This window comes from Gopherus flavomarginatus, chromosome 1, assembly GCF_025201925.1.
Source record: "Gopherus flavomarginatus isolate rGopFla2 chromosome 1, rGopFla2.mat.asm, whole genome shotgun sequence".
NCBI lineage: Eukaryota > Metazoa > Chordata > Testudines > Testudinidae > Gopherus > Gopherus flavomarginatus.
The window spans coordinates 202,453,383-202,469,179 of NC_066617.1; the positions used below are offsets into that span (position 1 = coordinate 202,453,383).

The window sequence follows — 15,797 nt, forward strand, 5'->3', positions numbered from 1 at the left end:
TATAACATAGTATGTACTCTGTACCACCAGCACAAATTGTCAGTGTATTTATTCAAATTGATGGATTGAAAATGGACCTCTGCGGGCAGATTCTCAGATGGTGTAAATTTTCATTGCTCCACTGAAGTCAATGGCACCACGACAGTTTATACCAGCTGAGGATCAGTCCCTCTGTGTCTCATTCAGACAATTTCCAGAGCAGAAAGTCTTCAAACAGTACTCAGCTCAGGAAAGTTTTATTATAATGAAAGTAAAAATGTTTGAATTATGTTGCAACTTATATGAAAAAAATAAACAAAACACACAACTAACGTCTCTATTTGTACTGATAGCATTGATTATAACCTTAAAAGCAATTTAAGAATTATTTCAAGAAACAAAGTTAGCTGATAAAGCACACAAACTTTAACTTACCCACTACTTCATCATCTGGCTGAAAGAAGGACACTTTGCTTCCAACTTATGAAATACAACATGAAGGAGAGGGGGGAAAAGCATGAATAAACATTTAGAATCGAAAACAACTGTGTATTTGAGAGAATACTACAGACTAGCAGTAGCTTACAAAAACAAACATGTTCAGAATATATTTTATCTGTTAGGCAAAATTATAGGAAGGTTTCATTTTCAGAATGTAAACATTATTTAACTTAGGCTTCAAGCCCACAAAACGTGTGTAAGCACGAGAATAAGTGTTTGGAGGACCAAGGTGTTAAACAATGCATCAAAGGTGGACACATGAGTGAAATATCTTGAATTCTTGAAAATTATTTTGTTTTAGGGTTAGAATATATCTACATTATGGTGACTATATCAGCATCACCATAGCTATGCTGGCATAACCCTGTAGTGTAAATGCAGTCTGCATAACAGAAGGGGTTTTTCTGTCACCGCAGGAACACTCCTCCCCAAAATGACAGTAGCTACGTTGATGGAAGTATTTGCCCAGCGACTTAGCTGCTTCTACAGCTGAGATTAGGTCGACATAGCTATGTCAGACAGGGGTGGGTTTTTTTCCACATGCCTGACCGACATAGCTATGTTGACCAGGCCTTAGGATAGGTTTACGCTACGAAGCCTATGCCAGCATAGCTATACTGAATAGTTCCCTAGTGCAGACACAGCCAACACAGACAAAAAATCTCCTGTCGGTGTAGGAACATCACTTCTCCAAATGACATTAGCAATGTCAGCAGAAGCCCCCTTCAGCAGACATAGCTGCATCTGCACTAAGGATGTTTTCAGTATAGCACAGGTAGGTCAGTTGCAGTGTGGGTTTTCCACATCTCTGACCAACGCAGCTCTGCCGATTAAAACGTATGTTTAGACGGAGCCTTAGTCATTGCAACAAACACTTTTACAAATGTCAGTTACAACATCACAAAGATATTCGTAAATTCTACTATAAAGTTTACCCTTAAACTGATTTGCAGGTTTTACATTTCAGTCTAAGTATTTTTAATTTTTACTAGTTTGTCAAAACTAATAGTTTGTCAAAAATAACATATAGCCAAAGTGAATATTAGCTCTGGGCACGAAGGCTGTACAGTTCAGACAATTTTTAGTGGTGTTAAATGAGTGGCCATTTAATTTTTTCTCCCCCAAAGATGATCACATTGTATATTAGTCGACTCACCCTCCAACACCACTCCAGCAATTTCCCTCCCAACAGGTAGAAATTCTTTTTTCATCTTCATTTCTGATAAAAGCTAAATCACATTAATGGTTAGAACTTTCCTGCCAAGACTTAATTATTGCCTGTGCTCATAAATTAGGGGCCGTAAAGAGAGTAAAGCACTCTGTTTCTTAAAGATGAAAATCTGGTCTTTGCTCGTTTAAAAATAATAATAATAAAAAAACTATATAAAAGTTTGTTCCCATTTAAATTAGTTAAATTTTCTAAAACTGCAGATGTATAGCCAACATACTTAACAACAGCAGAGCATGCATAGGAACAAAAAATATATATATTAATTTAGGCTCCTATTTGGGTCTTTAGTAAGATTTTTCACATTCAGGTTACATCATTATTGTTGTTTGTGAGCCTGATTCAACCTCCATTAACACTGTTTGTATATTGCTTTATATATAGGACCTAATCCAACTAACAGTCGTTATAGCTGTCAGATCACCTAGAGGCATACAGAATCATCATCCAGAAGACAAGGGATGATTTTATTACTTTATACAAATCACAACTGAAAGTTGATCTCTCCCAAAAAATTAGGGGCCAAATTACAGGTACCTTTTACACATCTTAAGCAGATCAACCACAACAATGAACTGAAATAATATGGCCACATCCTCAGCTGGTGTAAATCAGCATAATACCATTACATCACCTGAGCATCTGGCCTTTAGTTTTCAGATAGAAAAAGTAAATTCCTCATGTCCTTTTATAAGTTAAATATGTACCTTTATATCTGTCCAGCTCAGAGCACAGGCTTTGACCTGTATTTTCACATCGTTGTCTCTTGTAACAGGAAGATTTTCCTAGGACAAATTTATAGACACTACTGTCTGTAACACAACAAGAATGTGCTAACAGGATGATCACAAGATCTTGGGAACATTTATATGCAATGAGTCCAACTTCCTGACCATAAAATAGTTCAAAAAAGTCAGGAAAAGTATGTCACATCAAAGGAAAATAGGAAACTGCAGGCCATAATGGATTTATGTACTGTATATCAGATTTTAATTTTGAAAGTATTTTTGTGTTATGAACAAACATAAGAATATTAAACACCTTACTAAACCTCACTACTGAGATAACAGGAAAAAATGTTAAGTTTTCTTTTGCTAGATAACTTTACAAACCTGCATGCTATTTCTTTACATCTGTCGAAACTAAAGAAAAAGCAAGCAAAATGGAACAATTTTGAAGTAGATGGAGAGAATCTTAAGACTAGAATTTTTTAAGACTCAAGTGTTAGGTCCAATCCTGCCACACTTAACCATGAGAGTAGTCACATGCAAGCAGCCCAACTAAAGTCAAAAGAATTATCTGCATGAGTAAGGATTACAATTTTAGGCTCCACAAAGGAGAGTCACCATATATTATAACAGGAAAGGTTCAGTTGTTTAAAAGGTCCATCCCTGCCATCACATTCCACCCTGGATGTCCTCCTTAGCACCTCAAATTGGAAGTGAAATTCTGGTCCCATTGAAGTCAACAGGAGTTTTCCCATTGACTTCATTAGGTCTAGGATTTCACTACAGCAGGGATTGGCAACCTTTGGCACTCAGCCCGTCAAGGAAATCCATTGGCGGGCCAGGATGGTTTGTTTACCTGCAGCGTCCGCAGGATCGGCTGATTGCAGCTCCCCCTGACCACGGTTCGCCATGGGCGGAGGAATGTGCTGGCCACCACTTTCTGCAGCCCCCACTGGCCTGGAACACCACAGCCAGTGGGAGCTGTGATCAACTGAACCTGTGGACACTGCAGGTAAACAAACTGTCCTGGCCCACCAGCGGATTTCCCTGATGGGCCGAACGCCATAGTTTGCTGATCCCTGCACTAGAGTGTTTAGATTTTCCTTTAAATGTTCTTTGCTTTAATTTTTCCTCTAGCCTTTCAATTAGACTGACCAACAACTTTTTTTTCTGAGGAAGACTGAGCTGAACTTTCTCTGGCTCTTTCTCAGTTACTCAAGATCATCCCACAGCTCCAAGGTGCAAGGCTTTTTGCTAATCTGGGGGAGGAAGATGTCAGCTCAACAACCAAACTGGGTTCTCCCTCTTTGATGTGCAGAGAACTACTGCTAAGTCACAAGACTGTTTGTTAGGATATAGATATTCAAGCCTATCTGTAAAGGCCTATACTTTAAGAATTTAGTTGTATTTTTATTACTTAGCTAGTTATAGAGGTATAAAAGAGATAATTAAAATTACTGTCTGTGTAAGGGCCTTCTCTTACTGTGACAGTCTGAGGCCTGGTTCTTAGGCTAAGGCCTTTGGCTAAGCAGCAAAGGCCAGCCATAAACTGGGAAGTGTATCGTCACAGCCTCACATTCCAAACTAGTCACATTGAAATAAGGTGCTATTAGGCTGTTAGAAATACAGTCCTGTTCTGATATTTCTATCACCTCCAGAGAAAGGGGAGAGCCTAGAAGATGTAGAAGGAAACTTAGTTTGATAGCATCCTGTCCGGCAAGAACTCACTTATCAATAGCTGGGATGTGAAATCCTCATTTCTGTATTGTTTTATCACTGTAGTTTTCACTTCCCTATTGTTTGTTTGTATAATTTTTGTTTGGTTTTGTGATAGTTTTTGTCTGCTGTATAAATAATTTTGTTGGGTGTAAACCAATTAAGGTGATGGGATATAACTGGTTAAATAACCACGTTACAGTATGTTAGGATTGGTTAGTTAAATTTAAGTAAAATGATTGGTTAAGGTATAGCTAAGCAGAACTCAAGTTTTACTATATAGTATGCAGTCAATCAGGAAGTAAGGGGGGAATGGGAACAAGGACTGGGGGTGGGGGAATTGGGACCATGTTTTTGCTAAGCGGGGGAATGGGAACAGGTACAGGGACACAGGCAAGGCTCTGTGGTGTCAGAGCTGGGAAGGGGGACACTAAGGAAGGAAACTGGAATCATGCTGGCTGGAAGTTCACCCCAATAAACATCGAATTGTTTGCACCTTTGGACTTCGGGTATTGTTGCTCTCTGTTCATGCGAGAAGGACCAGGAAAGTTAGAGGGTGAAGGAATAAGCCCCCTAACACTGTTCAAAAAAGATAATCTAACTCAATTAAACAATCATAATGTTTTCTGCAGCCAAAGGGTTTCCAAATAAAGCAAATTTGTGTTTAAAAATATACTAAACTTAGCCTGTAAACTTTTGGGGGCAAGGACTGTCCTTCAGTTAGGTGTGCCTATTCCAATGGGGCCCTTATTTCTAACTGGGGCCTCTAGTCACTACCACAATACAAACAATGTAGTTTTTATAGAGATTTAGAAAGCAAAGCACTCTCTCATAAGAACAAGAAACAGATGAGGTGGTGTGTGCCTCTGTGGGGAGGCTGATCATGGCGCTCTTCCTCATTCATTACTGGAGACAAGATCATGGGGTGAAGGCCAATGGTGGCCTGTTATCCCCATAAAGGTACCTCCATTTTCATCCATGCTACCTCTCTTGAGGCTCCTGACTAGGTGAATTAAGGTTTCCTGGGGCCTTGGGCCAGAGCAAGTGGCGGGCCCTTCCTCACCCATTCTGACCCTTCCGCCTATGGTCCCGGCCATGGCCTCACCCCTTTCTGTCCATTCCCTGGGCATTGCCCCATTCCACCCAGGGACCAGCCCCATTCTGCCCCCTCTCCCCCCACGGCCTCCCAATGTGTTTGCTTCTTTCTCCCCCGTCCTCCCCACTGTGTCCTCAAGACCAGAGCAGCTCTGTCCCTGGAGCCACAGTAGGAAGTGAGAGCTCTCCCAGCCCTGAGGCCATTGCAGGTAGCGAGAGCTCCTCCAGTCCTGGGTCACAGGAGGGGGTCTGGGTGCTGGGGCTTCCCCTGCCACTCCCCACTCTTCTGCAGGGGATCAAGGTCGGGGCACTGGGGCTTCTCCCATCACACATGCTGTGCACTTCTGCCAGAGAGTGGGATTGGGACTGGGGGATTCCCCTGCCGCCCTGCAGCTTCTGCTGGGGACAGAGTCAGGAGGTGCTGGGGGTTTCCTCTGCCATGCCCATCTTGCACTGTTGTCGGGGAGTGAGGTCAAGGCAGCAAATTTTTTCTAGGACCCCAGGCACAGGCCCCATCAGCCCAGTGGCTAATCCACCACTGTGCCTGACATCCCTCTATGCTCCCCCAAGATATCCTCACTAGTTGGTGGTCTGTTTAGATGGAGACTGGCTTTCCTTTCCCACAGAAGTTTTACTTTTTAAAATGATTATTTAATTATAATAGTGTTTAAAGACCCCAGTCAGGACCAGGACTCCACTGTAGTAGGTGTTGTACAAACATATACAGAGACAGCCCACATTCTGAAAAGCTTAAAATCTAAAAATGCAAGCAGACAAGTAATATAGAAGCAAAATAGTATACATATTGTTAGTTGCTTTTTAAATTTTTATTTACACTACAACCATCCCTCCGTCCAGGTGCCTCAGCTAATATGGTTCGCCACTACTAACCCAATGCAGTAGATTGACGATTCTTACCTAAGATAAATAGTTTCATTTTGACACTTGGATAGTTTTACATTCAGATATAAAAACATAGCTGTGAGAAAGTAAAACAGATGAAAGACGCTTAATAATTGATCCACGTAGGAACATATTCCCTTCTCTCAACACACGATTAACAATTCTTCTGTAATCTGAACTCACCCTTTCCTGGAAGACACATGTAATTTCCTCTCCAGCTGAATTCTGCTGACAATACAGAACCTTCATAGTGACCTGAAATAGCATACAGAGGAATATAAAATAACCCAATTGTAATATATGTAGCACTTATAAATTGATTTAGCAGCAAACACTTTAAGCATCTTTGTTCATCTAGAGCAAAAGTTTAAGATACACAGGAGGATTAGAAAATAACCCTGCTCCCAATGAAGTTAATGGTAAATTTGCTGCTGAATTCAATGACTGCAGGATCAGTTTTTAACTCAGACAAATACAATGTACAGAACAACAGTACTAGTGCAAGTTATGAAAACATCAGGCTTGCCGATACTAGAAATACGGGTTGAAGTGAGGTCAGTGTGTGTTAACTGATCTAACCACAATCTTTTTCATAGTGTGGATGCACTGCAATGCCTTTTACTTTGACTGAACAGGTAAAAGTTTTCTCATTCTTTTGGTGAAATGTGTTGTCTTGAGTGGAAGGGAGAAGAGAAACATAAGAAAAAGATTTGTTTCTCTCTCGCAAAGACTGGATCCTACATGTCAGAGGGAAAGACCTTCTCATGTTTGGGAGAATTATTTATGAGAAGCACATATTTTTTTTCAGACTATACACAATTGCCCCAATTCCACAATTCATTGCAAACAGGAATTTTGCTGTGCTTGTGCAGCGTCCCAATGAAATCACACACATATCTTCATGCAAGTAAAAAAAGCACTGAACTCAATGGGACTCCTCATATGTACAGTTATTTAAGTGTACTAGTATTCCCAAGATAAGGCCCTTAGTGCAATGACTTAGTGATAAATACTGTCAAATCATACCAATTTCAGAGTGTTAGGTTACCTTTATTATTAAAACTGGATTTTCAGTGGCGTTGTGTTTCCTGGTTTAAGGGACACAGCTCATCCAGTGTTGCAGCTTTGGTGGCACTTAGTGTCTTTCTTAAAGCCCCAGCATCTGGAATCATGGGATTATAGCAGAATCTCAGCCTCCATTTTTTTAAAGGTACATTTCCCACTGCTCGCAGCCCTCAAGGAAAGCCTGAAAACGGAATCTGACGACCCAGAACCCCCCTGGTGTTTGTTGCCATCAAGAACTGGGGGGGGGGGCAGGTCCGAGTCATGATTTTTGAACGTGGTGGGGTAATGTTGGCTCTTAACAAAACAGGGAAGTGAGCGAGAACTGGGGAGGGAGGCTGGGGGACGGGCTGGCGCCGCGGGGGGGGGCTGTTAACGGTGCTTCGGGAGGGGGGGTTGATAGTGCTTCGGGGCTGGCGCCCGGGGGGGGGGGTTGATGGTGGGTGGGTTGATGGTGCTGCGGGGCTGGCGCCGCGGGGCTGCGCACTGACCGGCCAGAATCTCGCTCCCTGCCTGGGGCACCGACCCCCAGGACCGCGGCAGACCCCGGTTGCCATGGCAAATCATGAGTGACTTCCGCCGCTCTCACCTCCGCAGACCCCACTCCGGCTCCTGCGAGGCCCGCTGTACAACCCCACCCTCTCCGCCAGCTTCCGCCGGGACTCAGAGACTAGTCAGCAGGAGAGACTCGCGATTGGTCACTCTAGGTGAACGGGGCGGGGCCACACCGCGAGCCGTACCCAAAGCACCAAGGCAGGATCCGCGAGACCACTACTCCCAGCAGGCCTTGCAGCTCCGCTCGGACTACAACTCCCAGCATGCAACGCGGGCCCTCCTCAGTTGTCGGCTTGCTGCTTAAAGGTGCTGGTGCCGCAGCGCGAGCGCGGAGACATGTCAGCGAATTAAAACCTAGGGCCGCCTCTTAGGGTTCCATTCATGCAAACTGACACGGCCCTGCCCACTCTTGGCCCCACCTCCTCTCCCCTGGGAGCGCGTCTGATTGGTCCCTTAATTTACCCACTAAACAAAAAGAGGGATCCCTGCTAGCCTTGTTAGTAGGGGGGAGGTCATACAAGCCTGTGCCCTGTACACACTAACCTGATAGTGCGGGGCGGGGCGGGGCGAGGAGAGGAGATTATTTATGATTGGTTGCTCTGCCCTATACGCTACGGATAGCTTTTGTCATTGGTGTCAATCTTTGGATTACGATTGGTCAGTATTTACGGCAATCTTCTGAGAGGGGCGGGTTGTAGCTGGGGTGTGCCGAGTATGGGAGGCGACGGGAGTAGCTTGGTTGCGTGGTAGTACGGTGGCTGTGAGGGCGAGAGTGACACGCTCCCGCCCCCCCCCCCCCCGCCCGAGAGGGTGGCTCAGGAGGGGATGGTGTGTATCGCGGAGGCGGTGGCCGCTCCGGCTCCTCCACCGCCCCGCGCCTTTGCCGTGGATCTGCCCAGGGCCCCCCGGCCCGCACAGATATGAGGTGAGGGGCGGCGCGGCCGGGGCCCGGCGAAGGGTCACCCTGGCAAGGAGCGAGCGAGCGGGGCACGCGGGGGGGGGGGGGGGACCCGGCTGCCGCCGCTCAGCCCAGAGCCCCGCCGGCCATCCCGGCTCCTGCCTCCCCCCGCCCGGCTCTGCCTGTACGAGCGTCCCTGCCCGGCGCCTTCTGCTGCCCCCTCCCTGCCCCGCTCCAGCCCCCGCCCCCCTGCGCTCCCTGCCCGGTCCCGTCTCCCCCCCTCTGCCTGGGCCCCTCGGCTCCTCCGCCCCCCATCGGAGCTGCCCTGCCGCCCCGGCCCCCAGGAGCAGCGCGGCGTGGTCGGCGGGGCTGGGAGCCGGAGTGGGGCTGGCCCCGGGAGCGAGCGTGTCGGGAAGCGGCCGGGTCCGTGTGTGGCTCCGGGACGGGGTGTGCGCGGGGGGGCGCTCCGGGGCAGGGCTTGGCCGCTGTCTCTGGGCTGTGCCGGTGACACGCGCACCTGCTCCCCGGCGAGGGTGAGCGGGGAGACCCTGGCTGAGCTGGGCTCATGCTACGGGCGCGGGGGGCCCTGCAGCCGCCGCCGGGGCAGGCGTTCCTGTGCGGGGCTGGTATGAATGGGTCTGTCTGGCGCAGAGAGAGACAACGTTTCGGTGGGTACTGCGGCGCCTGGGGTAATTTGTCAGGTCTGTTAAAATATCTTAAAATAATTCTTAAGAGCTTGTTTTTATTCGTTGATTTGGAGTTGCGTTTTTGTGGGGAAAGCGAGCAGATGCAATGGAGGGCATTGGGAGCCATCTCCCTGGTATCTGATATAGCCTGCTTGTTTCTGGTCTTGTGGACATAAATCAAAGCCATCGCCCCTAGAAATCTGTATGCATGTCTGTCTAATGTCTAGGAAGCTCCATACATGACATAGAGAAAGGAAGGATACTATTGCAGCCTGCAGGCAGTGTAGTGCCCTGTAATGCCTCAGTAATGATTATTGGATTTTGGATCTCCGTTTCTTTCCTTCCTCTTGCCTCTTCTCTCCCCTATTCTTCCCCCCCACCCCCGTTTGTTTCCTGTCCCCTCTACGCACACAGTTCGATGGTGTTAAGTGAAGGAGGAATGCCATCCCTTGTAGCTTGAAAAGGGTCCACAACCAATCGAACAAGGCGATGTTTTCAGAGGCTTAGGAAAAAGAAACTTACTGGTGCATGGTCGTTTTCCTGTTCCTTCACGTCTATTTGTCTTGGATTAGGAGACAACTTTATAGATAACATTTCCTGTAGACGTCTTTTGTTCTGTATCAGCTGCTCCTTTTTTTGAAAGGAATGCTTTTGCTATTTACGAAACAGATTAGCTTCTATGAACTTCATCAGTCAATAGACTATGGATATTATGCTCAGAAACAGGTTAGTAGATTACTAACATAGAGTATTGTTTAGTAAATGCTGTTTAGTAATAGCACTGGCAGTATTGTAGAAGTAGCAGTGAAGTATTTATTAAAGCAGTTGTTATGTATTTCTCTTATTTTTTCTCTTATCCTTTCTCTCTTGCCAGTTCTTCGAGTATTATTTGTAAGGGATGAATGTTTCAAACTGTATTTGAAATATTTAAAGAGCAACATCTGCATAGTTTTAGGTGAACTGTTGAAGTGTGCCTATGGATGTTGTAGTTCTGCCTTAGATGTGGGGAACAAATACAAATATTTAATATTCTTTGAAGCTCTGCCTAATAAATAAGGAACAAAAGTGATTTGCTAGTGTGTGAAATATGTTTTGCTCTTGTTTTCACATTATCAACAACTTCAGCTTATTTTTTTTCTTACAAGTGTTTTTTATAGATCAGCAGTGTTCACAGACTAGTGAAGCAACTGCTAAATTATTTTTTTCCAGTTTAAAAGCAAACAGCCCCCTCAATTTCAGGGTCCTGTTGAGGAGATGGGATCATAGGAGAAGGGAATAGCATGAACCTAGGGTCACCTTGCATACAGATTAACATTTTCTGCTGGGTATTATGCCCAGGCTTTTTGAGTTAGGCAAGCAGCACTTTCCACATATTGCCTCAGAAATCAAACTTAATTCTTTCAGTTCCTCTGTTCCCTTTACAGTATCCTAATACTTTAATTCAAGATAAGATCTCTTTTAATGTTACGTTTTCTTGAGAATTCTCTTAGTAATTGTTCTAAAGAACATGGCCTTAAGGCTTAGGAACACAAAAGTTACCATTTCAGAAATGGTTTGTAGTAAGTATCCTGTCTCTTGCCATATTGTATCCTCTAGGCAAAGACTGTATCTACACTACTGAATTTACAGTGGCACAGCTGTATCGATGCAGCTGCAAGGCTGTAAAATCACTTTTGTAGCCACTTTATGCTGACAGGAGAGAGCTCTTTCCTCAACACAATAAAAACATGAAAGGAGTGGCAGTAGCTATGTCAAGAGAAGCTCTCCCACCAATATAGCGCTGTGCACATGAGTGCTTATGCTGCCAAAACTATGTGTATCAGGGTGTGTTTTTTCACATCCCTGAGTGACATAAGTTTTGCCCAAGTGGTAGTGCAGACATGGCCTAAATCAGGCCTGCACAACTCGTAAAGCAGCGAGGGCCATATTACTCCAAAGAAAACAGTTGAGGGCCAAAACCCCTTGGCCTGGCCAAAACACACACGCACATCTCCTGCCCCAGCGCTGCCTGGCCCTGTGGAAACAACCCCCCTACCTCCCCCGAAGTATGAAGTCTGGCCACCACTGCCCGCCCACACGTTCAGCTCGTCCTCCTCCCATGAAATAAGGGGAGGGGAAAAGAGGGACAGTTTGAAGGGATTTTCTGGGACTATGAACTAAGAGGAGGGGAAAGGGGGGCAGTGTGAAGGGTTGGATGTGACTGTCCAACACACAAACACAGGGGCCGCAGGGAGCCCAGGCAGGGTGAGGGGCAGTGTGATAGGGGACAGGGAAGGTCCCTGGACCAGGCAGAGGGGCAGCAGTCGGGCAGGGCAGGTGCAACACACACACGTCTCCCCTGGGAATTTCCTGGCTGCCCACAGGCCGTTCAACATCCCCCTCCCCTCATCACTACAGAGGTCGCCCTGGGACCAACCAGCGCAGTAGCTGCCCTGCCCTCAACCAAAGAGAGGGTCTTGACCCAGTCCCCCCTCTCAAGGTGCAGCTTGAGCCCAGGCCGGGCGCACCTCCCCTCGCTCAGCAGTTACTGGCTCTGCCTCGTGCCCAGTGCTTCCCGCCTCGGCAGGCCCTGGAAGTGATGCACCCGCTGTATGCTAGGTGGGGGCAGCGGGAGACGGAGACACATGCGGTTCTGGCTGTTAGGGCGGTTGGAGTGTGGTGTGCCCAGGCGGGACTGTGAGGTGGGCCCGGGCCCCCCCAGGCAGGGGGTGAACCCAGCAGCCCCACCCCGCCGCTTGCCCACAGGCTGCACAGTGAGCCTATGCGGGCCACATGTTGTGCAGGCCTGGCCTAAATAAATGACATTTCCTCTCCTCTCTCTTAATGTCCCTAATTATGCAATTTGTTTACTGTTGGGTTCAGGAAGAAATCCTCATTTGAGGATCAGTTTATATCCTAAATGATTATGTTTAATAGCTCTTGTGGCTGGAGTTATATCTTTTCTAGTAGAATTGCAGATTCTAACTTACTCAGTTTCTGCAGAATATTAACTGGAGAAGTAAGGATGTACACAAGTTTAAAAATACTAGCCCTAAAATCAGTTACAATGCCAGCAACAGCACAAAGGAATTCAGAGAAGATCATCATAGGGAGTTACTTCAGTTATGAGTATAGAGTTCACACAGCAGTCTGTTGTTAAAGAAAGTACATTGCTTTAAAAGTTATATGGAGATGTCCATTTAACAGAACAAATTGTAAACAGATAAAGACTTGTTCATTAGGTTTATTCGGTTCCATCATGTAGAGAGAGGTGGTCAGAATAACAGGGATTGACCTGGATTTGCAAAACTTGTGCTCCCCAGACATGAAGCCTATTGTGATTTGAAATATTACTTTGTTATATGTTGCTGTTGAAATGGTAAACTGCCAGAGAATTTGAGTATTTGATTATTGTACTGAAAAAAGCTGCTGAATTTTTAAAAGGTTTTATATGGTACCTTTTTTTCCTCTACAACATGAAAGTGGCTGGCAACAATAGTGACTAGAAATCCAGTGTGTTATAAGATCTGATAATACAGTACTTTATTACATTCTGTCTTGCAGTATGCAGTACCAAAAAACAATGCTTCAAAATAGCATGCTGATACTTTTAAAATACAAATTTAAGACTGTGGCAAGCCTAAGCTAAACTTTTTTTTGTTGGATGGCAAGTCTGTGTAGAGATATCAAGTGGCTTCTGAGTCACCAATCACAAATGTTAAGGTACAATATTTAATTTGATGACTCGCCTTCTTGCACAATAAGTATTGTATGGTACACACAGTTCCTGATTCTATGCTTAGACATGTAAGCCCCATCCAATTCAGTGGAGGTGTTCCTACATGTAAAGTCATGTGCATAAGTGTTTGCAGGATCAGGCCATAGATAGTGTTTCTGTGTAGGAATTCATGTTTAGGAAAGTGTATGTGTACTGTAGTGGCAGGGTGCACTGTTTGTTGATTTATAAAGGTTTTTATCTTCTGGTAGTGAAACTTTTATTAGCATTTGTGTGCGCATCCAAAAGTGTCTATACTAGCCTCTTAATCAACATAAAAATGCTCTTTACATGGAAGAAAAAATGGCTGGAAATTAAAATTCTGTATATGTAGAGGGGTGAGGGAGAAGGTTCCATATCTTTCCCTAGAGGAAAGATTTTATTACTAATGAGTTTTATGCTTTCCCACTGTTTCATCATGGGGGGGACAAGTTCTCTTTTTGAGGTCTGTACGCAGATTTTAACTTGAATAGTCTAATCTCCTTACATACCTGGAATATCAGAATTGAGACTGTCTGTAGATCTGAGGGGAGAAATTTTTCCATTGGTACTTGCTGTCTGAAGGCTTGTTCAGAAGCCTTTGTGTACTTCTGTCATTATGGGAAAGCTCTGTGTTAGAGTAAAAATTTTATTCATGTTTAATGTAGGATTCAGAAATTACTAGTGGCCTTTAATGCAACTGCCGTCTGACATTTAATTTTTTTTCAAAAGTGATGTGGTATTGTTATGCAAGTATCAGAGCTAGCTTTTCTGATATGCTATTAAAGCATAGGACTAGAAATCAGGTTTTATTTAAAATTTTGTCATAGGCTCCCTGTGTGATCTTGGAAATGTTGCTTAACTTTACTGTGCTACTGTTTTCCCAGTCTGTAAAATGGGGGTAGTGCTTCCCTATCCCACTGGGTTGTTGAGAATTAACTAACGTTAATGAGACACTCAATATAGTGGTACACATCACAGACGTGCCAGTGAATCGATAACAAAAAAATCTTTAAGTAGCTACTCCTGATGGGCAAACACATGGTGATTAGCAGTAAAACTGTAGGAAAAACTCAGTGAAATGGTGCATTCTCAAGTTGGTTTTCTATATAAAATGTCATAAGTACAAAGTAACATGTCTCTTTATTCAATGTGCTGTCTCCGGGATGGTTGACTTAATTAGTGCTAGTGTCTTTACTGAATTCTTTTTCATTACCCTGGAAATCTTGCTTGCCACTAACTTTCTGTAAGTGTACTAAGCTTGCATTAAAATACCTGTGTACATTTGTAATTTTAATTGAATGTTTTGGTAATTCACTGTTTGAAACTTATGTCAGTGCAGGTACTTCAGAATGACTCGTGTTTAAGGTGTGTTCTGTCATAGCTCTGTGCATTAATATTCTAAATAAACGTATTATCTTCAGTATAATAGTTTCTCAGTGAAGTTAATCTTTAGTTTTGGTCTCCTCTTCATCTGGTTTGCTGTAAATAATAAAGTAAGCAAAATTATAAGATAGCATTTTCTGTTTGAAACAAACATCTGTTAGGCTCCATCTAGATATACAGTTTGAGTAATAGCTGTTAGTATGCCAGAAGAATAAGCAAGAGGCCTGGATTCAAGCCCCAGAATGGTGCATTCCTTAATTCATTACTTTCTATATGCAGAAAGAGCATACTCTTAAAATGTGTATCATGATGAAATTAAAACAGTGAGTCTGACCTATTTGCCAGACTATATATTTTGGTAATATTTTCAACAGATATATTTTCTTTAAATAAATCACTCCTAGCTTATTCTGTTGGAGACATGAAACAACAAAAATGGTGTTCATTAACTGGTTACAATTTGCTTGTATAAATTTCTGGCTAGAGCCAGACATCCTATAACTTCATATTGTGTGGGCTTCCTGACACAGCTTTGTCAGTTCACTGCAGTTTTTAACTTCTGTGATTCTGATCCTGGCATTTTCTGAAAGAAGCAGTTGGATTAAATTGCACAAGATTGTCTGGAGTGTTGGATTTGTGTAAATATTTAAGTGTTTGTGTTCGGGACATCTAAATCACTTTTTTTTTTTTTTAATGTTCATTAACCTCCCACTGACATCCCCAAACAAGATTGTTGAGACTTAAAGGACAAAAATAAACATTCTGGTTTAGAACTGAAGCCGTATAGATGAAAACCACCGTTGAGAAAGTAACTGAAATACTTCTCTGATGGATTGATTGTATTTTCTAAACAGACAACCTACTCTAAATTCTCTATTACTGGGTGACAGTCTTCACTCATTAATATATTTTGCTTTCCACAGCAAACTCTCTGCACAACTTTTCATGAGTGATATACCCAAGTATTTGGATTCTAATATCTAAACTGTATGGTTCAAATTATAGACACCAAAATTTGGGTTATTGCTGATTATGCACTATATGGATCTCATGACTTTTAAAACAAATTCTGTATTTGTGGATAATCTAAGCACTATACCCAGATGTATATACACTCTTTTCTTAACCTGTGTACTATATAATTTTTTTAACATTAACTTTAATTAAAGGGTTTATCAAGATAAAGATGTGAATTAATGCAGAAAACAGATTTCTAACTTCTCAGCAGAACTGACAGCAGAAATTTTTGAACTGACCATTGTAGTAGAATTTGGAGACCACTACATTTGGGAACCCCAGAAACAAATGCTGTTTTTAGTCTGGTTTT

At 43.7% G+C, this 15,797-nt stretch overlaps 2 protein-coding genes across 14 annotated transcripts in view; one reads left to right on the forward strand and one right to left on the reverse strand.

The window, feature by feature from the left end:
• The window catches only part of CRYZL1 (crystallin zeta like 1), a 30,449-nt gene extending 22,425 nt beyond the window's left edge, over positions 1 to 8,024 (reverse strand). For 2 of the 6 annotated variants that reach the window (XM_050929509.1, XM_050929533.1), the window contains exons 1-4: positions 6,334 to 6,417; positions 2,416 to 2,493; positions 1,637 to 1,709; positions 415 to 459 (exon numbers count right to left, since the gene is read on the reverse strand). In XM_050929509.1, coding sequence (XP_050785466.1) covers positions 415 to 459; positions 1,637 to 1,709; positions 2,416 to 2,493; positions 6,334 to 6,417 — 280 coding nt within the window. The other 4 variants (XM_050929526.1, XM_050929515.1, XM_050929521.1 and 1 more) reach the window with 4 other exon arrangements.
• A 509-nt stretch (positions 8,025 to 8,533) lies between these two features.
• The window catches only part of ITSN1 (intersectin 1), a 218,273-nt gene continuing 211,009 nt past the window's right edge, over positions 8,534 to 15,797 (forward strand). For 3 of the 8 annotated variants that reach the window (XM_050929035.1, XM_050929025.1, XM_050929057.1), the window contains exon 1: positions 8,534 to 8,692. The gene's annotated coding sequence lies outside the window, so the exon portion shown is untranslated. Of the gene's footprint in view, positions 8,693 to 9,313; positions 9,334 to 15,797 lie in introns of those variants that run through there. The other 5 variants (XM_050929066.1, XM_050929075.1, XM_050929083.1 and 2 more) reach the window with 4 other exon arrangements.